The 23,191-nt window shown below is 45.2% G+C and overlaps 1 protein-coding gene across 4 annotated transcripts; it reads right to left on the bottom strand.

Annotated features, from left to right (window-relative positions):
- Positions 1–6,280: 6,280 nt before the first annotated feature.
- LOC310699751 (epididymal secretory protein 4-like) lies at positions 6,281–22,272 on the bottom strand. 4 transcript variants are annotated; one of them, XM_083488265.1, is made up of 6 exons: positions 22,102–22,272; positions 17,389–17,522; positions 13,333–13,403; positions 10,514–10,603; positions 9,121–9,222; positions 6,281–6,538 (listed from the first exon to the last, which is right to left on the bottom strand). In XM_083488265.1, the coding sequence occupies exons 1-6, from the start codon at positions 22,198–22,200 to the stop codon at positions 6,513–6,515; spliced, it is 522 nt and encodes a 173-aa protein (XP_083344391.1). In that variant the 5' UTR covers positions 22,201–22,272; the 3' UTR covers positions 6,281–6,512. The 4 variants fall into 4 exon arrangements, with proteins under 4 accessions (XP_083344391.1, XP_083344390.1, XP_083344393.1 ...); XM_083488264.1 differs by having other exon boundaries at positions 17,386–17,522; positions 22,102–22,271; XM_083488267.1 differs by lacking the exon at positions 10,514–10,603 and having other exon boundaries at positions 22,102–22,271.
- Between the last annotated feature and the right edge of the window lie 919 nt (positions 22,273–23,191).

Here is a 23,191-nt window from a genome sequence, read left to right as displayed (position 1 = left end):
CCTCCTCTGGGTCCCCCTACCCCCCGGGGTCTCTTCCTTCCGGGATTCTTCTGACGCTGACCCCCCGGACCCTCCTGTCTCCTTGCGCCGGGCTTTAGGACCTGGCTCCCTTTCCGGGCTGCTTACTGCGCCGCCTTCCTCTGCATTTGAACTTGGCGCGCGCGCCCAACCTTCCACTTTCCGCTTAACCGTTTCTTCGCTCCCCGATGGAGGTGTGGCCACTCCTGACTCGTGCCCTCCCTCCTGTGGTGAGCTGCCAGCGCTTGCCCCCTGGCTCCCTTCCTCTTCCCTGCTCTCTGGCGGTGACGCTGGTCCCGATTTCCAACTGCTCTCCCCTGAGTCCCCTCTGGCTCTATCTTCCTGGGGTGCCCCCCTAGACTCCCCCCTTGCCCTGGCCACTGGTGCTCCTTTCTGTGAATCCTCTGATTCACTGGAAAGACTCGGAGATCTCGGGTCGTCGTCATCACTCATCTTTTCTTCTGCCTCCTCCCCTTCGCTCTCTGTTTCCTCCCTTGCCCTCGCCTCTGCTCCTAAACCCCTGACAGTATGCTTCATATCCTGCCATAAAACATAAGAGGAAAAAGCTGAGCTTGACAGCCTTTCTTCATGATAAAAGATGGGGAAGCAACATTTCCCAGCTTATTTATGGTTTCAGTATATTGACTGTAATAGAATCAGGATAAGAATCTTAAGGCTGTGAGCTATCCATGTCTCTCTCTCTCTCTCTCTCTCTCTCTCTCTCTCTCTCTCTCTCTGTGTGTGTGTGTGTGTGTGTGCTCCTGCTCACCTGCTGGGAATGGGGAAGATTGTGTCTCTAAATGTCACATTTGAAGTGCACCTTTGGTTGGACAGCTTCTCGCTTTACACTCCCTTGGCTTCCGCAGCCTTTGAAATTCAGAGCCTCTCTCACCTTGAGACTGAGCCTCAGAGTGTTCTTTCAACTATTCATTCCTCCCCCCCCGCCCCCCGCTGCTTTAAGTATCGTGTCAGGGAAAGCTCCTTGCCCGTGGCAGGTTTTTTCTTTTCCCCCTTGGCAGAAGGGTGTGTATTTCCAGCAGATAACTTGTACCTGATAAAGGCTACAATCAGTCAGAAATGGGGTGCTGCTGAGCTAAATTGACATTTTGCCTAATTCTTGATTACCATTATTAAGTGCTTGCTATAAATGAGGCAACTCCCCATTTATGTGGGGGTTACATTCTGAGGCACCACACATTTAAGCATGTTTGAAACACCCTTGAAAAAAACTGCAAACACCCTGTTCCACTCCCGCCCTGTCCCACCTCTTTTTGTGATGTTTTTGTGACATTTTTGTGCACCGGCTTCTCCTGGGTCTTTACTCCAGCTGCTGCTCTCCAGACCTCTAGGGCAGGGGTAGGGAATGTGGTGGTAAAATAGAATCAGTCAACATGTCGGTCCATACACAGAGGCCCAGGAAAAACAGCACAGTGCTTCAAAATATCTGGGACAAATCTAGAAAATACAACTGTGATGTGGAACCTATGGTCCTTCAGGTGTGGGCTCCAACTCCCACCAGCCCCAGCTAGCATGGCCAGACATCAGGAACGATGGGAGCTATAGTCCAAAAACATCTGGAGGGCCTCAGGTTCCCCACTCCTCCTCTCTAGAAGACTGAAAGATAGGTACCACTACATTGCTGCCTTCATAGGTTGTGTTAGCTGTGCTTGTATGCAAACACACAAAATTGACCCCCAGTTGCATTTAAACCAGAGTTAATAAATTCAGGTTGAAGGGATGGTGTGTGTTGTGTGTTTGCTCTGACTGGGGGAATAATGTGTAACGGATTAAGAATTACTTGGTTACAGCTTTAGTTGCCAAGTTAGGCCAAATCCAATAGCCTGATTAATGCTCGCTTCTTCAGAGCCTTTTGTGGTTGGAAAGGCTCAGACAAAATATAAAAATCTATTAATTATTGTAGGTATTGTATTCATGTAAGATCTTTCTAAGTCTTTTATTACCATTGTAGGCATTCTTGTAAGCTCCGCCTGTGCCTGCAAATCATTTGCTTGTTTTTATATATTATGTTTTGTGTCATTTTACTGTTTCATAGCCAGTGTGTGTGTAAAATTTAACGTGAAACCACAGCTGTTGATTTTCTTCTCCTATCTTTAGATGTATGGTTGCATTTTCCACAGTGTGCCACCTTTTGTTAGGTACATCCATGTGTGTTTGCTTGCTCTGTTGTTACCATACATATCAAAAGGAAAGCATTATACATAGAAAATTTGGAGCATGATTTGGCAAATTTCCATAGCATGTGGCAAGGGCTGCGTGCACATCATAAGCACCCTTCCTCTTTGTTCAAACAGGAACTGTGTGTAATTACATGCATGATAGGCGAGAATTTTCCCTGAAGTGGGTTATTAAAGCAAACACTGCCTTATTGCAGACCTGCCTTTACTCTGAAGGCACTACTGTGGAGAAGGAGCCCTTTGCTAATCTGAACCTCACCCAGCAAAGCAAAATGTGATTTTGCGTAGAATTCTATATGCAAATAGAACTTTTTATATCTCTCCCTCCACCCACAGGGGTTCCAACAGGATTTTCTGGGTCCAGTATATGTCCAATATATGTTGACTGGACCCTCTGACCCACTCACAAAAGAGACCATAGATGTGCATACAATTTGCATATGCCATGCGTCATATGCAGATTTGTCTCTTTTGTAGGTGGACTGGAGGGGCCTCCAAATAAATCAGTGGCCACACATGTAATAAAAGGTCTGACAAACAGAATGTGAATGGGTGAAGGTTTTCAAATGATTGCATTTCCATACTAACCTGTTGAATTTCTGCCTGCCATGCAGCTGGTAAAGACACAAAAGCCGTGCTTTTCCAAAACCAAAGCCTAGGCTACCATCCTGTGCCCTAGCAGTAAGCCCCATTAACACTTCTGAGAAAACATACATGCCTAAGCCACTTTGCAAATTTTTCACATTTCGCATTTGCCAGTTTGGAGGGAGATTCTTTAGCACCACCAAGCACATGATGTGTAATACAGTGGTACCTCGGGTTAAGCACATAATTCGTTCCGGAAGTCCGTTCTTAACCTGAAACCGTTCTTAACCTGAAGCACCACTTAGCTAATGGGGCCTCCTGCTGCTGCCGTGCCGCCGAAGCAAAGTTCTTAACCTAAAGCACTATTTCTCGGTTAGCGGAGTCTGTAACCTGAAGCGACTGTAACCTGAGGCGTATGTAACCTGAGGTACCACTGTAGAAGGGTAAACTATGGAGATTCCAAGGGCAACTAGAAAATAAGACAGAAGCAAGAAAGGGACACTAACGGGGAGGGGGGGAAACCAGCCCTTTAAGACTCCACGGATTCTTATCACCTGTTTAAGAGGCATAACAGTTTCCCCACATCCAGATCAATCTGACAACTAGAGAAAAGAGGTCTATGCCATTCAACTTTCATCTGTCTTTACCCGATGCAGGGATTCCCTGGGCAGGATTTGACTAATTAGTTCCATCAGTGGAAAAATCTGTGCATGGACTTCTGCTTTTGCAAAGGAGCTTTCCCCTGTCCTCTCCCCAGTATGCCCCCTGAAATTGGTCAGGCTGAAACGGGTCAGGAGAACCTCCGGGGACAACGTGCAGGAGGGAGGAGAGGAGGGGTCGTGTTGTCTAGCAAGTCAAGAAGACAAAACAATAACCTCAGCACAAAGCTGAATCCCTTCCCATGGCTCCCCCCCTCTTCTATAAGCATTCTCCTCCTCCTTTTAACCCAGGGGTCAGCAACCTTTTTCAGCCATGGGCTGGTCCACCGTCCCTCAGACCTTGTGGGGGGCTGGACTATATTTTGAAAAAAAAAAATGAACGAATTCCTATGCCCCACAAATAACCCTGAGATGCATCTTAAATAAAAGGACACATTCTACTCATGTAAAAACATGCTGATTCATGGACCATCCACAGGCCAGACTGAGAAGGCGATTGGGCCGCATCTGGCCCATGGGCCTTAGGTTGCCTACCCCTGTTTTAACCCATCAGTTAAGCTGGCCACCACCATTTCCCTACTGCTATCATCTGTGACAAAGAACTGGACATTTACAACAAGAGTGGCTAACTTGTGGCCCTCCCTATGTTGCTGGACTCCATCTCACAGTGGCTGCAAACCAGCATGGCCAGAGGTAGTTCAACAACATCTGATTTACAATAAAAATGGCAGGTTGTTGTCGGCCCCTTTTCTACAGCTCTGCGCTCTCCTTCCTCTTCCTGTTCCCGACATGTGTGTCATTCTCAGTGGCGTAGCGTGGGTTGTCAGCACCCGGGGCAAGGCAAGTAATTTGCGCCCCCTAACCCGTGGATTTTAGCACTCGAGTCTCTTCCACGCCCCCCCCCAGGTGTTGCGCCCGGTGCGGCCGGCCCCCCTGCACCCCCCACGCTACGCCACTGGTCACTCTTGTTCTGGAAGAGGCAAGGCTTTTTAAAAGATGTTTGACATCAGCTAGATGAAACTTTAAAAATAATTATGCGTTATGAAACTAAGCCCAACCCTCAGGGTTCTTACTAGCGAAAATATCATTATACAGGGAGGAGGGGCAGAGCTGTCAGCTGCAAAAGCACCCTGTGCTGAGAGTCTGTATTATCATTATTTCATTAACGTGTAATAGTCGTTATGGTTGATTGCTTTCATGCATGTTGTGTAGTGTTTTCTTCTTTCTATTTTATTGACATTTCACAACCCTTATGAGAATCAATTGGAAAAAAAAGGAGGAGGAAAGCATTGGGAAAGTTAGGCTCAACAAGAAATATGTTTCAAAGGCAGAACTGAAACAAGTCTTGTCTTTCATTTACCTTAAAGCCAACATAACAAAAAGATGGAAAAGCCAAAGCAAGCATGTACAGGAGATGTGGCTTTGCAGTAGGAACACTTGCCAAACTTGATAGACTGTGGAAACATGAGACAAGAAGATCTCACCTGAAACCAAGATAAAATGGTTTAGGTCACATGCGATTTCAGTTATCCTTGATGAAGGTGGAACTTGAGTTTTATCAGCAGCAACTGAAGGGAGTACCGTATTTTTTGCTCTATAAGACTCACTTTTTCCCTCCTAAAAAGTAAGGGGACATGTGTGTGCGTCTTATGGAGCGAATGCAGGCTGCGCAGCTATCACAGAAGCAAGAACAGCAAGAGGGAATGCTGCTTTAACTGCGCAGCGATCCCTCTTGCTGTTCTGGCTTCTGAGATTCAGAATATTTTTTTTCTTGTTTTCCTCCTCTGAAAACTAGGTGCGTCTTATGGTCTGGTGCGTCTTATAGAGCAAAAAATACGGTGATTTGAGCTTGTGAACACAATTTCCCTCAATATACACAATTTTACAAGCAACTTCCCCTATATTGCACTCTTTCGTCCAATATATATGCATTTCTATATACATTGCTTGGCTACAGAACTGCATTGCAAAATTCAGAGCAGTGTGAATTTTGAAGGATAATGTCCCACTTTTTCTTTTTTCCTCCCCTCCATGTTTTGGAGAACAAATAAAAGTGGCGTGTTTTTATATGTAGGTGCAAAAGCTGACTCCTGTTTCTACATAGAATAAAATCCCTGCACCAAATGAAAGGAATGGTGAAATTTGCATTCGTAGTAAGATGTAACCAATCCACTTTAAATTATTTAATTGCAATGCTTCTGCAGCCAGTCAGGTATGGAGGGTTGCAACACAGGCACTTGGCTGTGACATTTGCCAAACCCTTCTCTCTCCAGAGGAATTGGGGTTGAAACACCTATATTTGCCCAGGCCTTAGGCAGTTGTGCATTATATTATTCTTTTATTATTATATTTCCTCTTCCCCTTTTTCTTCTCTGCCCTGCTATTTTGTCCCTCTCAGTTTCTCTTCTCACCTTTCTCCATCAGTCTTTTTTGAATTACAACCAGCCTCTCACTTATATTCTCTCACCCTTCTCACATTCCCCATTCGACATTTCTCATTCCAAGGCTTTTCAGAATGGGTGGAACACTGACAATTAAAGGGCAAAGCCTTTCTCATTCCAAGATTCTGGAGAGATACTCCCAATGCAGAGTAGACAAGTGGTGGCCAACATGGTGAGCTTCATAGGTTGTTGAACTCCATCCATCAGTACTATCAGTCCCAGTCAGCCTGGCCAATGGGCATGGATGGCCAAAGTTAGAGAACCATATTGGCAACCTCTACAGCTGAGCACTCACTGGGCAGGTGCTTTGGCTGCTTGATAGGTTCATATATGTTTATCTTCTCCCATTTTGACCTCCAATAATGCTTCTTACAAAGTGTGGAAGATCTAAGCAATGTATTTATTTTAAAAATAGTTTCAGGAGAGAGAGGAACCCAAAGACGTTGTTGTTCTACTTGCATCAATTTCTACAAGCTAGAAATGTGGTGAGTGGACAGAGGCATTGATCTGTAGTCATCATCATCTCCACCATCCAGAAAGAGCAATGATTATTGGGTGTTTCTGATTATTAACCAATGCTGCAAATATATCTGGAGAAATGCTGTATCTGGTTATTAAGCAGCTTTTGGAGTGCATTGTTCTGTGGGAGAAAGGAAGAGAAGAGTGTCAGGGAAAGTGGTAAGGAGGAAGAAAATGTGAGCAACTCATATGTATTTCTTTATTTGGAATCAGTGGCAGATGATGCCCATTGGGATTGGTGGCATGGGAGGCAGGGAGGCCAACAGCAGATGGAGATAGAGCAAATGACAGCTGCAACTACAGCCAATGAGAGGCCCTCGCCTACTGAGCTCTACAGGGGCAACACTGAGATGAAGGAGGAAGCTCTCAAGGAGTTCCACTCCTTGGCTGGTGGTCAGTAAGAAGGTGGGCATGTGAAGACTCCCTAAGGGCAGACTAAGGCTGGTGGGACCGTGTCCTATTTGCCTCAATGGGTCAGCCACTGTGAGGAACATGTGTATCTCACCATTCTAGTTCAAAACTGAGCCACTCAACACAGTTAACAAATGCAGAAATTTTGGGGGGTGGGAAACAGAGCATATAAAAATTTATGCCAATGAAAGAAGAGCAGATAAAATAAACAACACAGAGGTGTAAAAACCAAAGAGCTCAAGCAGCCAAGTATATTGACAGCAGCAAGAAAAGGTTTTGATATGTGGCCAGGAAGGACGGGTCCTCACTAAGGTCTTTGGGGGAATATGAACCTTCAAATACGATAGCCACCTAGGCCAGCATCCCAACCAGGCCATTATCTAGAGCTGGGAACTAGGTAAAAAGGTAAAGGTAAAGGACCCCTGGGCAGTTAAATCCAGTCAAAGGTGACTGTGGGGTTGGGTTGCTCATCTTGCTTCAGGCCGAGGGAGCCGGCATTTGTCCACAGACAGCTTTCTGGGTCATGTGGCCAGCATGACTTAATAATAATAATATTAATCATAATTTATTATTTATACCCCGCCCATCTGGCTGGGTTTTCCCAGCCACTCTGGGCTGCTTCCAAAAGAATATTAAAATACAATAGTCAATTAAACATTAAAAGCTTCCCTAAACAGGGCTGCCTTCAGCTTCTGGTGCAACGGAACACAATGATGAAGGCAGAGATCATGGAAATGCCATTCACATTCCCACCGCAGCGGTTCCAATTTATCTAATTGAACTGGCATGCTTTCAAAATGCTAGATTGGCAGGAGCCTAGACATAACAACAGGAGCTCACCCAGTTGCAGGGATTCCAACTGCCAGCCTTCTGATTGGCAAGCCCTGGAGGCTCAGCAGTTTAGACCACAGCGCCACCCGCGTCCCTCAGCTGGTCTCTAGACAGACCCTGCCCAGGAGCCAGAATTGCTGGAGTCCCACCACACACACCACCCCAGCTGAGGGATGTAGAACAAACTCCTTCCTATCCATTCCCAAAGCTAGGTCCAAATTGTCTGCTGCCCTTAGCAAATCAACCCCCCACTCAATTCCTGATAGCTTCAGGTGTTTTAATTATGATTAAGCATGGAAATCAGACCTCAGTTAATTTCAGTGATTTAACTACAGTGGTACCTCAGTTGTCAAACATAATCTGTTCCAGAAGACCATTCGACTTCTGAAGCGTTTGACAACCAAGGCGCAATGGGCAGTCAGCAAATTCAACTAAGACAATTGAGAAATGAGCTTCAGTAGTCGTTCGACTTCCGAGGTACATTCAAATCGGAAGCATTTGTTTCCAGGTTTTCAGCAAAAACCAAAATGTTCAACTTCTGAAGCATTCAGCAAATGAGGTACCACTGTACTCAAACTGTAGTTGTGATCCAGATTTGTGAATCTCTCTGAGACTAAATAAAGCTCCTCAGATTCTGTTTCACACAGAGACATTCATACATGTCAGAGCTGCTCCCAGATCCTAGCTCACAGAGGATCACGCTAGCCAGCGTTCACTTTATAAAAGTCTTTATTGAGTTACGGTTTCCATTTTCAAGCTGCCGCGTGCAGCTCTACGTCTTATAAGCTAGAATGGCGAAGCTCCGTCTGAGTCTCCGCCCCCTGTACACCAACTTAATACCCTAGCCTTACTCCACCTTTTCCGCCTGACCGTTCTTCTCTGGGTCCCTCTGCCCCCCGTGGTCTCTTCCTTCCTGGACTCTTCTGACGCTGACCCCCCGGACCCTTCTGTCTCCTTGCGTCGGGCTTTAGGACCTGGCTCCCTTTCCAGGCTGCTTACTGCGCCGCCTTCCTGTGCATTTGAACTTGGCGCACGCGCCCAACCTTCCACTTTCCGCTTGACCGTTTCTTCGCTCCCCGATGGAGGTGTGGCCACTCCTGACTCATGCCCTCCCCCCTGCTGCGAGCTGCCAGAGCTCGATACCTGGCGCCCTTCCTCTCCACTGCGCTCTGTTGGGGACGCTGGCCCCGATTTCCAACTGCTGCCCTCTGAATCCCCTCTGGACCCTATTTCCTGGGGTGTCCCCCTAGGCTCCCCCCTTGCTCTGGCCACTGGCGCTCCTTTCTGTGAATCTTCTGATTCACTGGAAAGACTCGGAGATCTCGGGTCGTCGTCATCACTCATCTTTTCTTCGGACTCCTCCCCCTCGCTCTCTGTTTCCTCCCTTGCCCTCGCCTCTGCTCCTGAACCCCTGACAATACACACCTACAATAAAAAAATATTGAGATCAGGTTGCCTTACCGACGTTCTCAAAGTATTTGATGTGTGCCTCAGGATAGTTTTGCTCCAAGGCTAATTTCTTGAATTTTTCTTTGATGTCATCTCCCACTTCCGATCCCCTAGCTTTAAACACAAGCAAAGGTTGAGTAAATTGTTGTTCTCAGAAAGGCTGAAATATCTGTTTTATGTCTATAGAGCACCCAAAGTCTCTTCTTCCTGACATCTTCTCTGGATTGTCCATTGGACAGTCAGGAACAGAACCCCCATGAAACCAGAGAAGAGGATCTAAGCAGGCTTGGCCAAACTTGGCCCCCTAGAGGTTTTGGGGCTACAATTCCCATCATCCATGACCACTGGTTCTGCTAGCTAGGGATGATGGGAGTTGTAGTCCCAAAACATCTGGAGGGCCAAGTTTGTCCATGCCTGATCTTAAAGGAACTGAAAGCCTACACAGGTGCTGACTGTCCCTATTTGCTAGTGGGAGGCTTTATGGTAGCTGCTCTTTCTGCTGGATCATTGTTAATATTGCAGCCCCCTGTTTCCTTTTATTTTGGGGACACCCGTTATCTTCATGTGAAGTGCTAAAGTGGCCATTCTTTTGGGTTCAACCCCCTTTTCCAAAAAAGATATTCTTTCATCCCGGGAAGAGCTGATTATTCCATTAGCCACTTTTTATTCTAGAAGATTATTGTAGTCAAGATTTTAAATAGGTTTTCCTCCTTCTTTTTAACTCTGTACAGTACAGATGACTGTTGACAGCAAAAAAAGAGGGGGGTGTATATTAGCCAGATAAGTATAGATAAAGATATTCAATAATTTTGTATTCTATTTTTGTATGTTAACTAGAGCCGTAATTGAATTGAACAGAACTTAGGGTATCCTTCCATAAACTTAGGGTATCCGTCCAGATGTTTTAGCCAAAACCTTCCACCAGCCACCAAACTGTACTAAGGAGGAAAAGGCAGGGCAGCGCCAACTCCTTCAGCACAGCAGAGTGAAGAGCAGCACTGGCTCTGCCTCCTTCCTTTGAACTTTTCCTGCTCTGGCTGGTCCACAGAAAAACTTGCAACTCAGAACTTGAAACTGAGCTTGCTTCTTTCCTCTCCTCCCAACCCATTCTCCTTTTGTGACTTTTCGGCCGTGTGTGTGTGTGTGTGTGTGTGTGTGCGCGCGAGAGAGAGAGAGATTTGTAACTTCTTTGTGACTGAAGAGTTAGTTGAAAAACAGCAACACTAACTAACTAACTAACTAACTAACTAACTAATAAGCATCCTTTTTGCTGAACCACAGATATGCCACAGGGTGGATTGAGGGTTATTGGTTTGTTTGTTTTATGTTGTGAACTGCTCTGAGATCTATGGGTGAATAGCTGTATTTAATAAATAAAAATAAAATCCATTGCCACAACACATACCAGACAGATACATAGATTCATGTTCTAATTTCTTCCTGTGCGAAATGACATACTTTTCATAATCAATATCCATGACACGGGTAATACCATCTATATAGGAAACAACACACGATATCAACTGAAGGAAGTGAGTTCCTCATTTCTTGGCTGTTAGTGGAGGGGGGGCAGGCAAATGGGGATCAGCCACTCTTAGTCACCATAATTAATCATTCTTTCTCCCACCCCCTCATTAATATGTCTTCAGAATTTTAAGGGAGGTGAATCTCCATGACTTAAGAAGTGTCCTGCCCAGGTCCACTGCCACAGATTGCCCTTCCTAAAGCAGGCAGTGGGAACCACCATTCCCTTCACCCCCACACATTTCATCTTGCTCCCTGTCTTACTTTCCCCCTCTTTTAGCCATGGTGTTAGGCATGGCAGACTCCTCCAACTCTTCAGTCAGAGAAAAGGGCGTCCTTCTTAAAAGGAAGGTGTTTGTGTGGCCAAGGCTGCAAGTACTATGCTGAAAATCTAAAGTTAAATGTAAATGTTGACTAGTTACCATAGGAAATGTATGATTATCTGGACACTCTCTCAACCCCTTCCCCAGAAGGCTTTGCTTTGAGGAAGGACACCCCCCTGCCCCTTTCTCAATACAGTCATACCTCTAGTTGCGTTCGCTTCATGTTGCATTCGCTTCATGTTGCAGATGCATTCTGCACGCTTCGCACATGCGCACAATGGCCGTGTGCACTCCAGGCTTGCGCAGAAGCAGCGCTCTAGTTGCGGAATTTTCAGGGTGCACCCCAGAACATATTGTGTCCACAACTAGAGTTACCACTGTAAGTGGCAGGGAGGAGGGGGGACCTGAGACCCTGTTTGGAGACTAGCAGAGCAAGCAGGTGGCAGAGAGGCTCCAGACAGTGAGAACTCACCACCCCTTCTGCTCCTCCTTAACTTTGTTGACAGCCGCCCACAGTGGCTGGGGTAACTCGGTCAGATGGACGGGATATAAGTAATAAAATTGTTGTTGTTCTTGTTGTTGTTTGCCTGGCTCTGTTAAACTAGAACTTTTCCTGCGGCATCCCAAGTGCTTTGGAGAACCTCACTAGAAAAGCAAAAACTAGCTGTGTTGGCCCATTTCAAAAATAATAAAACCCTCTAGGTGAGCATTACATTTATTTCAGCCAATCCTAGTGTCAGGAAAGACTGGCCAACTTTTAAGCTCTCCAGCACTCTTCATCGAGCACAATATTACCAAAATAATGATTAATTTACTCACCCACCCAAAAAACCAATCAGACTGGGATGATATATATGAGGGCAGCTTAAAGGATCAGTTGCAAGATGAAGATTGTAGGGTGACAGAGTCTCTTCCCAGTACTATGAACATCAGTTGTCTGGCTGCTGGGGATTCTGCGATAAAGAAGCAAAGACTGCTCCCCTGGTCTGAGAACATAGATCCCAGCTGTAACCCAGAACTCCCTTGTGCAGCCTTGAGTGAAACACTCAAGTTCCTCCTGGTTAAGCAGAGGGGAGATCAAAAGAGAAAGCAGGAGTCTTCCATTTTGAAAAGCCCAAGATTAATTTTGGATGGCAACAAGGCAAATCATATCCTCCTAAGTAGGGAAGTGGAGGCATTGGTTTAACCATCTGCCATGAACCATAACTCAGGGGGTAAATCACTTCCTTTGCATGTGGAATGTCCCTGGTTCAATTCCTGATGTTGTGCAACTTAAAAGGATCCTGTCACTGGGATGGAAAGAGACTTCTAACACTGGGATGGAAAGAGCCACCGTCAGTCTAAGTGGGTCAAACTCAGGCAAACGGACAAATAGTTTTTGGCAGTTTCCTGTTACAGCAGTACCTCAGGTTACAGACGCTTCAGGTTACAGACTCCACTAACCCAGAAATAGTACACCGGGTCAAGAACTTTGCTTCAGGATGAGAACAGAAATCACGTGGCAGCGATGCGACGGGAGCAGGAGACCCCATTAGCTAAGGTGGTACCTCAGGTTAAGAACAGTTTCAGGTTAAGAATGGACCTCCCGAACGAATTAAGTTCTTAACCCGAAGTACCACTGTACTGTGATGTCTCTTTTACCAACCTACATATACTGCTCTTTTGCTCTCAGATCACAAAACACAGGTGGAGATTTAAAAATATTTATATGTTTTGCTTGAACTGAGGGAAAATCAGCTTGCAAAAGAAGGGTTTGCACGAGGTAAAGGACTTCCACATAACCAGACTGTTACGTATCTTTAACTCCTCATTTGCCCTTCCTATCTCTTTGTTATTTAGACTGATAGTCTTATGCTGCATCCTCTTTACAACCTCCTCCTCCTCCTCTCACTTCTCTCTTGAATCTCAAGATGAGAGGTCAGCTTGGAACGATCTTGTGAAAGAACTCTGGAGCAAGCATGGCTGCCTTTGTTTTCTCTAGGCTACCTAGGTTTAGCAAGACCCAGTGCTTTCTTTTCAAAAAAAGTTTAGGGGTCCTCTCATATTCCCACTGATATTGAAATACTGCCCCCTCAATGAGGCCAAACTTAGATTGACAAAATGTTTAAGGGTATGTGTCCCCCTGTGTCCCCCCAGAAAAAAGCACTTTTTCTAGGCAAGTTATGTATTTCCTAAAATAAACAACCTTATTGGTGGGTGGGTGATTGCACTGCTCTCCCCCTCATAACTCGATTTTGCACTCAAAAGAAATGGGAAAAGTAAATGGGAAAAAGAACAGATGTTTGAACATTTGCCCAAATCACAGCATCTGGATCTTCCGATCACAAAACATACTTTTTCATCAGGTAATAGGGTGGCTCATGGTAGTCATATTTACCAGGAAATTCGAATACACCAGGTTTGTCAGTGTGCTTTAACACAAGAGCTGATTGTTTGCAGACACCATCCCTGGAAAAGAGAGCTAAGTGAAAGCACTTCAAAACCAGATACCCAGCCTTGCTTCCCCACGTGTATTTTTAAGGGTGTCAGAGCCACTGATGGAAGAATACATTACCAGTAAGATGCCTTAGACTTTACCAGAGGGAAGGATAGCCAGAGTGTCAAGAGGAATGGCACCCTGTTGCTATCAATGCCTTCAAAATGAACAGGCCTTTTTGGAGGCCTCTACATTATCAAATGGTTTCCACAGGATTACTCAATGTCTCCATTGGCATTCCAGCTATGTTTTATTTATATCACTATGCCCAACCTAAGTGGCTTGTTATGATATATTAAGATAAAACAAGACACACACAAAAAAGAGAGGTAATACGGGATGGGAACTTGTGGTCTTCCCTAAGCAGCAGCTCTGTACAAAATCTGGACATTGCTCCATCCAGCTCAATATTGTCTACACTGACTGGCAGTGCCAGAAACTTTATGCCCTTTCCAAAGCATCACAAAACGATTTCAGGGGAAATCAGGGCTGTGGCTCAGTGGCAGAGCACCTGCTTTTCATGCATAAGGACCCCGGTTCAATCCCCAGCCTATGCATGATGGGAGGAAAGGGGACTTCTGGGTTAGCGCCATCGGTAATGGCAGATTCCCTCTGATCTTCTGAGGGATCAGCTCTGCAGGATTGGGGTCTTACCACTGTGGCGAAGTGGGGACCCTCCAAAAATCACAGGCGGGTGAAGACTGTGAACGTGGGACTCGGCGGGCACACTTTGCGCCCCCCCAATTTGCGAAGGAACCCTTTTACAGGCTCTGGAGCGAAATGGGGTGAGCGGCGCGGTGCTGAGAGTCGATTGCTTCTTCCACGGGGTGAAGCCGCACAGCCGTTATCGGAGAGCGCGGACTTTTTCCTGGGACAATTTGGTCTTAAAAGCAACAACCCGTGAGTAGGATAAAATTGGATTTAAAGGGAGAAAATAATTAATTTGGCACCGAAGCGGGGAGGCATAAACAGGAAGTCCACCTTCCGTTTCTTGTAAACAGATCAAAGCAAAGAGACTGTAAGCGGAAACTTTGAAAGACGTTCGAAAAAGACTCAAATCCTAACATCAGATAAACAATCTCCCCTCCGGATTGCAGGAGAGGAGGGGGGAAAGGTTTGAATTGTATCTTTCTGCAAAAAAAAAGAGAGGAAAGGAAGCTAAAATCCACCGCTTAGATCCTGGGAACGGACTTCCCAGGGACAATAGGAATGCCGTTTTGTGAAAAGCACCACTGGTAAATAGAGTACTGTTGACAGCTAACTCTGCAAGAGAGATACAGTGTTTCTGGACTTCTCCTGGAGATTAAGCGCAATTGAAACTGTTGTATTTTTGTGAACTGGGGGATTTAAAAAGGTTATTTTTTCTTTAAAGCTACAAGTTCTGACTGTTACTGTGTCCCCCTAGAGGAGGATTGACATTGTTACAATAACAACTGGGCCAGGGGAATTTTCCATTTCAAAACAAATCTTAGCCTTGGGAGTGACCTTGGATTCTAACTAGAGTGTTATGGCAGATGGAAGAGGAAAGATAGAGTTGCTTCAGGAAAAAACTACGAGGTCTGGCAGATACTTTTGTACAGATACTGGGTCGCAGCGGAGAGCATCAACATCTGGCCCTTCTGGACCATCTGGATTATCAGGGGCTGCACCTGCACAAGTTAAACCAAAAGGGATGTCTTCTGAAGACGTTTTAGCTCTGGCACTAGGGAAAATTAATGAATCTTTGGAAAACCTGAGTAAACAAGTAGCTGAAACAAATAAACAAGTAGCTGAAACAAATAAACAAGTAGCTGAAACAAATAAACAAGTAGCTGAAGCATCAGTTAAAATTGATCAAAATACCACAAGTATTAATAACTTGGGACAGAAGGTGAATACCAATACAGAGACTATTGAGAAATTGTTACAGGACTCTACTTTGACCCGAAAGACAGCTGAGGAAGCAAAGGATATAGCAACTGCTACTGAAGAGAAGATACCACCAATATACAGGCAACTTGAGGATCATAGGTTGATGTTGTCTATGATTGAATTGAAGGAAAAACAAACGAATTTGAGAATCAGGGCTGTACCAGAACTTGAGAAAGATAATTTGATTTACTTTCTTACGCAGGAATTTGCAGCTTTCTGGCAACTGGATTTGGGAAAGGAAGAATTTAAGATAGTGAGTGCATTCAGGCTTGGAAGAGGAGGAAAGAAGAACAAGGTGAGAGACTGTTTGATTACCCTTCGAACAAAAGAGGAGAGAGACAAAATATTGAATCTGCATTTCCAAAAGACTTTGGAAATACACCAGTCAAGTGTGGAGATATTTAAGGACATTCCAAAACATCTTTTGGATTTAAGGTTTAATTACGGAGATTTGGTTGCCCTGTTGAGAAGTAATAGAATCATCTTCAGGTGGGAATTTCCCCAAGGCCTGTCTTTTAAATACAAAGGAAGAAAGATAAAAATAAGATCAGTTGACGATAAAGATAGATTTCTGAAAGATCACGGAGAAGACTTACAGAAAGAAGTGGAATCTGAAGAAGAGCCAAAAGCACTGGAAAGAGGAATATTAGACATAGCAAATTTATCGTTTGGATTGCATGGTTCAGAGAAAGTGACACCACCGACAGAACAAGAACAAACGCTTGGTGCAGTTGGAGGTAAAGCAAAGTAATTACATCATGGCTCTGCAACTATTAAGTTGGAATTGTAATGGCCTCAACTCTCCTCGGAAAAGGAAAAGTGTTTTTCATTTATTAAAAAAGGAACAATTGGATTTGATTTGTTTACAGGAATGACCGCTCCCCGCTTAAAACGGGGGGCGCCCTTTGCGTGGACGCGTGCAACCCCTAGATCTGGAGTGGCCCCAACAGCATAGGCTTGGCTTTGCCTTCCCTCAGGTGGGATACCTGGAGGTCTCCGCCTACCTCAGCCAGTTGTCCAATCCCACCTGGGGGAAGCGTTGCCAAGGAGACCAGGCCAGGTAGGGGAGGGATTACCTGCCCACACAATAGAGGGAGGATCTTACCTAGGAATCCTCACTTGGCTCCAGAGCTTCTGGATTTGATTGGATTTGATTTGGATTTGATTTGGATTTGATTTGTTTACAGGAAACACACGTGATAAGGCTACACAGAACAGTATTGATTAATAAGAGATTGGGACAGGAGTTTATTTCATCTGATAAAGTTAAAAAAAGAGGAGTAGTGATTTATGCAAAGGAGAGATTATCACCGAAATTTATCTTTAAAGACGATCAAGGAAGATTTGTGGCAATTGAAATTCAAATACAAGGAGAGAAGTTTTTGATAGTAGGAGTTTATGCACCGAATGAGGGGAAATCTGAATTCTTTAAAAAGATGTATGAGACCTTATTGGACTATTTGGATTACAATTTGATCTTGATGGGGGATATGAATGGAGTGGTATCTACAAACATGGATAAGGCACAAAAACTGGTAGTCACCAAGGATGGTAGACTACCGAAAACATTATTTGAGATGAAAGATAACTTGGACTTAGTTGACATTTGGAGAACAAAGAATCCCCTGGGAAGAGAGGGAACCTTCTTTTCTGAAGCCAAGATGACATGGACTAGAATTGACCAAATATAGGTAACTAGAGGAATGGCACCAAAGATAAAAAAAGCGGAAATTGGTCCAAAAACCTGCTCCGACCACAATGCTGTAAGGATGGAGAAGAAACTAAAAGATTAGGATAAATAAAGAGGGGAAGGATTTGCTGAACTAACAAACTGAATTGGAACACAAAAAAGGGAGGCGTGAGGAGGTCCGGAAAATAAGCTAATGAAAAATAAGTAATGGAAAGATGGAGTTGTTTTTAACTGGTGTTTTTTTGTATTTTTCTTTTTCTTTTTTCATTTTGTAATATTTTGAAAATTTTAATAAATATCTTTTTTAAAAAAATGCATGATGGGAGGAGAGGTATCAGTTGTAAGGTACTAACGACATATAATTAGCGGTGAGTGTCATATCGCCATCCGAAACCTCCACCGTGTGGTCCATTGGTGATATTTTCTGCTCATACTCAGTCAACTCAGGAAACTTGGAAGCTATCCCGATGGGGTGCCACTTCCCGACAGTCTAAAACAGAAGAATTTTGATTGACATTTTAGGGGGCAGCGAAAGGTGATAGGTTTAAATATATAAAATAGCAACGTCCAGTCGGTTGACTGCGAAAGTAATGTTGGTTGTAGTGCTGCGTTCAATTTTCAGTGCTGCACTTTCTGTTGTGCATTTTTTGTCATTCCCCCCCCCAAAAAATGCTCAACAACTCTGGCCAACCCCCCCCCCAAAAAACCCCACACACTCCCCAGGGGGACCCAAAAGCAACAGGGCCTTTACTGTGAGCGTTCAAGATCAACAACCCTAATCTGACGTCTGCCATCTGATTGGATTTACTCTAGCTCATTGATTTTAGAATGTATTTTCATTCCCTGCCTAATATTATATTAATGTTTTATATTCTTGTTGTTAGAGTGGCCAGGGTATAAATATTATTATTATTATTATTATTATTATTATTATTATTATTAACTCAAGAGCAAAGCTGCTCAGGTGTCCTATCCAGAGTCCTAAGAGAAGCAAGGTCAGAGGGGAAAGGGGAAACTGTTACCATAAAGCACCAATGCTGCAGCAAGCAAAGGCTCCAGCAGCTCAGTCAGCTGCTTGTGGCTGGAAAGCCAGACAGGATGTTTGTGACTGTTGCCATGGAAACAAAGGGGCAGTCCAATCTGTACTGAGCACCGGATGTTAGCTCAGTGTGTGTGTCATATGACCCGTACTGGAAGTACATGGGTGGAGTTTCTTCTTGCTGTTGTCGAGTGCAGACATGTTTCTCTGTACTGATATGAGAGACAGAAATAAAGGATGTAAATAGTTTTCTGTCTGCTTCTTTCCCCTTCTTGGGGGACACCGAAGGGGAGAGATGATGAACGGTGTGTTCCTCTCACACATCTGAGATGAATCGCCGAGACCTCGCCTGCTTATCAGCAGAGTGGAGACGCGGGGAGGTCGACAGGAATATCTGCCGGTGCCTACGCTGTGGCACATTCCTCTGACCCAGGCAGAATTCCAACAGTGGCAGCCTTCGGATGGTTGCTGTTTTCGATCCATCGGACATCTGGATGAGAGGCTGGTGAATTGTCCTCCTCTGCTCCATGGAAGCCTGATTGGAGAGGCAGATTCTCTGCAGCCAGAAGCTGACCAGAAGAAGCTGACAGCCAAGCCGATGCTCAAGGTATGAGACTTTTAAGGGCTTAGAAGTGTGAATGCAGAATGATTCATTCCCTGCTTCACGGAGAGCGTGTGTGGGAAAGCAGCTCCAACTTAGAAGAGGCCTGCATACCAGGCATTTTTGTGGTTTCCTGTCCAAGGAAAGGAATGCGCTGTTGCCTAGCAACGTCCTTCAGAAGGCTGTGCCTCAGAGAGGAGAAATGGAAAGTTACTAGAGAGGGCTGGCAAGTCAGATAATGCTTCAGAGAGGCGAAAACAAAGTTTGTTATGACTAGGTCCTCACGAACTGCTGGAAGGGACTTTCCAACGCAGCCAGTGTCAGAGTTGCCAGGTGTCAAGAGAGTAAACAAGCCAGCTATTGGATTTTAGAGGCTTGTGTTTGAGAGTCAATGCAAGGACTCAAAATGGATGCCAAGAAGGGGGGAGGTTTGCCTTCTCCACCCCTCCTGACCAATGACAATTATTCATCTTGGTCTGTAAAGATGAAGGCCCTGCTGCAGAATCAGAGACTGTTTGGGGTGATTGAGAATCCCATCCCAGCAGCACCAACGCGTGCTTGGGAGTCACAGAATGTGAAGGCTAGGACTGCTATAATTCTGTGTGTGTCAGACTCGCAGCTTGTGCATATACAGCATTTGGAATTTGCGCAAGAGGTTTGGAACGCGCTGCGTACAACGCATCAGAGAGATGCTGGTTCTTCAGCGTTGCTGTATTTTGAGAAGTTGACCAATTTGAGATTAGCGCCTGATGGAGATGTTCAAGCGCACCTGACAGAGATGAAGTATCTGCGTCAACAGATGGTGGAACGCAATTTCCGTCTACAGGAGGAAGTGTTTTGCTTCATGATGATAAACAGCCTTAGCCAGACTTACAAGGTTGTTGCCAGTCAGCTTGGTTCGCTACCTGCTCAGCAGCTAACCGCGGAAAGAGTGTCTGCTGTGGTCCTGAACGAACACGACAGACTTGCTGCACTGGAAGTGAAAGACAGAGGGAGCCAAGAACAGAGTTCGAATCTTCCCACTGCTGGTGATGCTGTAGCATTGAGTGCCGTCCGATGCTACAATTGTGGACAGACTGGGCATCTACAGCGAAACTGTAAGAAGCCGCGACAGTCAAAAGGAGCCAAGAACAGCTCTACGAAGCCTGAGGCATCAAGCAAAAGCCGTACCTTGTGCCAGGTGAAACCTGCAAAGGCGATGATGGCGAAAGGAACCACGCCAGATGTTGGGAACGCATTCATAATCGACACGGGCGCCACGAAGCATCTCTGCCCACACAGAGGACTGTTTTCGACGTTGAAGAAGCAAAGCTTCACTGTGAAACAAGCCAACGGTCAAGAACTGGAAGCTACCGGGATTGGAACTGTGTATCTTGAGAGTCTGAACTTGACTATAAGCGATGTTTACCTGGTTCCAGAACTGAAATTTAGTCTGCTGAGTGCTTCGCAAATTGCAAAGAAGGGACTGAAACTGTACTATGATGATAAAAGATGCAAGATCTACAAAGATGGAGAACTGTTTCTTACTGCCAAAGAGAAAGATGGACTGTATTTGTTGACTTATGATCAAAGTGATTACATGAAATGTAATACTTCTGATTCTAACGAATTTTCTCTTGCAGGTCTGACCAACAAAGAGAACACCAAGAAGGTGGCTAAGAAGGTCCACAGAGCTTTTCAGCGGGTGTATGCTGATGTGATTGGTCCCCTAGAACCATCCAGAGGCGGTGCAAAATATTACCTTTTGTGTGTGGATTGTTACACTAATTATTCTTGGGTTTATATGATGAAGAAACCGCAGGAAACTTTAGAAAAGTTTCAGGAGTTTTGTGACAAGGTTAAAAGTATGCATGATGCTAACATTGATTGTCTTTTCACAGATGACAAGCCAGTTTTTCTTTTACAGGATTTCCAAAGGTTCCTGGATGGAAAAGGGATAAGACACAAACTTGCTACTTCCGAAGAAGCATGGAAGAAATGTGTCTGTGTTAGGGTGAACAAAGAATTGCAAAAAGGGATGCATGCGCAATTGCTGAGTTCACATTTGCCACATGATTATTGGGCCGAATCTTTAGCGTCCTATCTTCATGTGTGGTTGAGGAAAGTCTCAACAGAGTTGGGATGTTCTCCTTTTGAGAAGCTGTTTAATAGAAAACCTTCTGTTGCCTATTTTAAGGTTTTCGGGTCTCATGTGAGAACAGAAGCTCCAAGTGGGGTAAAGAATGCCAGAGGCATCTTCGTAGGTTATGAAAAAGGTCTCTACAGAGTAATTTTGTCTGAATCTGGTCAGGTGATTCTCACAAAGTTTTTAGAGAGTGCTCCTGAACAGGAGAGAGTGATTGTTCACACTTTTTCTACAGAGGATTCTGATGATGATGATGATGAGTTTGATCTCATTGAGTTCAGTGGTACTGATGATGATGACAGCGATAGCTCAGACAGCTCAGTTGTCACAGTCATTGAGAGGAAATCTCAAATAATGACTAGACCCTCAGAAAAGGAGGATGAACCACTGATTAAGCTTAATACTGGTTCTCCAGAGAGTTCAAAAGCTGAACCAGAAAGCAGAGAAGAGCAGCAGCTCTTACGTAGATCTGAGAGAGCAACAAAGGGAATACCACCCAAGAGGTATTCAAAGGAGTTTGCTAACCTTGCATATGTTGCTGTTGTAAACGATCAAGGACAGATCGAAGCTGTGTCTGAGTCAGAGACAAAGGCACAACAGAGAGTTGTTAACCAAGGAAATGCAAAGTCACACAACCAGAGAGGTACATTGGTAAAACCAGTGGCGGGTAGTTCCAAGGGTGGAACTGAAACAACAGGGGAATGTTATAAGTATAACAACTGTTTGTTTTCTTCTCTGGATAACGCTTTGCTCGCAGCACGCATTGATACTTTAGGGGGAGGATGTTACCATAAAGCACCAATGCTGCAGCAAGCAAAGGCTCCAGCAGCTCAGTCAGCTGCTTGTGGCTGGAAAGCCAGACAGGATGTTTGTGACTGTTGCCATGGAAACAAAGGGGCAGTCCAATCTGTACTGAGCACCGGATGTTAGCTCAGTGTGTGTGTCATATGACCCGTACTGGAAGTACATGGGTGGAGTTTCTTCTTGCTGTTGTCGAGTGCAGACATGTTTCTCTGTACTGATATGAGAGACAGAAATAAAGGATGTAAATAGTTTTCTGTCTGCTTCTTTCCCCTTCTTGGGGGACACCGAAGGGGAGAGATGATGAACGGTGTGTTCCTCTCACACATCTGAGATGAATCGCCGAGACCTCGCCTGCTTATCAGCAGAGTGGAGACGCGGGGAGGTCGACAGGAATATCTGCCGGTGCCTACGCTGTGGCACATTCCTCTGACCCAGGCAGAATTCCAACAGAAACATCACTCATTTCCACAGGTTGCAAGTCCCATCTGTAAACGTCTTACCTTTTGGGGGTCAAAATTCGGGTACACAGGGATGTCAGCACTGACAGGAAATATGCAGGCAGGGGTCAGTCCAAACACCACCAGCAGCACAGCAATCATCCTGGAGCTGGTTCTCTCCTGCTCTTACTGTGAACACCATGTGCAGGGGGAGAGAATGATGGTCCAGGGTTGCAGCAGCCCAGTTTAAATATCTGCCTCCAAATGTCTTCAAAGCACATCCCACTCAGCAACTTATGCAAAAGGGAAGAACAGAGTGGGAGCAACAGGGTTATTTTTGAAGGGAATTAGTTTTATTTGTGGTGTGGAACAAGGTGGAGTCTCCTTTGTGCTTCAGAAGAAGGGAACAAACATGCTTGTTCTCTTGGGTTGTTGAGGGGGATGTTCTTGAGGGGGGTGTTCAAGGCTGGCACATTCCCTTCCTGGGCAAGTACAGAGGTCACAGGTGCTCCATGGCATCTCCTCCTCCTGCCCCACCCCATCTCCACAAGCTGGCCCAGCCCTTAATGACTTGTGGTCTTTTCAGCAAAAGGAGTAGAAGACCTATCACAGAATGAAATACTTAAGCTTATCCAGGATATTAGATCACTGGACCACACATCCCAGGGGCTGGTGGTGGGAACTGCCACCTCAAGGACCTGACCAGGCCCACCAAACTTTCCCTGGTGGCAGCACTGCCACAGGTAGGGGAATGTGCAGAAGACCAGCAGGTGCGGAACAATTATCCTAACCATGGGTTGAAACTAGTACATCCAGCCCAGTGCCAAAATGGAAATATAGATCATCCCTTGCCACCCACCCTGCTCCCAAAATAGATCTGATGAGCGATGGGGAGGTGGTCATCTAGTATTGTGGGAGAAATCCACCCTAAGCAGTTCATTCTGTGAAAAGCCTTCTACCTCTTTTGTGGGGCAAGGGACGGTGGCGGATGTAAGTCTTTAAGCTCTGGGCAAACTTCGGTGAGGGGAGGAAGGCAATGCCTCAGAGATCATGTTATCTTTGCACCCACCCGGGAATGGAATGTGCCAGCCTTCAAAAACATCCCCCTCAACATCCCAAGAGAACAAGCATGTTTGTTCCCTTCTTCTGAAGC

The sequence above is a fragment of the Podarcis liolepis genome (genome assembly GCF_965112155.1).
Source record: "Podarcis liolepis genome assembly, chromosome: 2".
In the NCBI taxonomy this organism is placed as follows: Eukaryota; Metazoa; Chordata; class Lepidosauria; order Squamata; family Lacertidae; genus Podarcis; species Podarcis liolepis.
The sequence above is the reverse complement of the archived record's forward strand: the minus strand, read 5'-3'. Positions and strand labels throughout refer to the sequence as shown.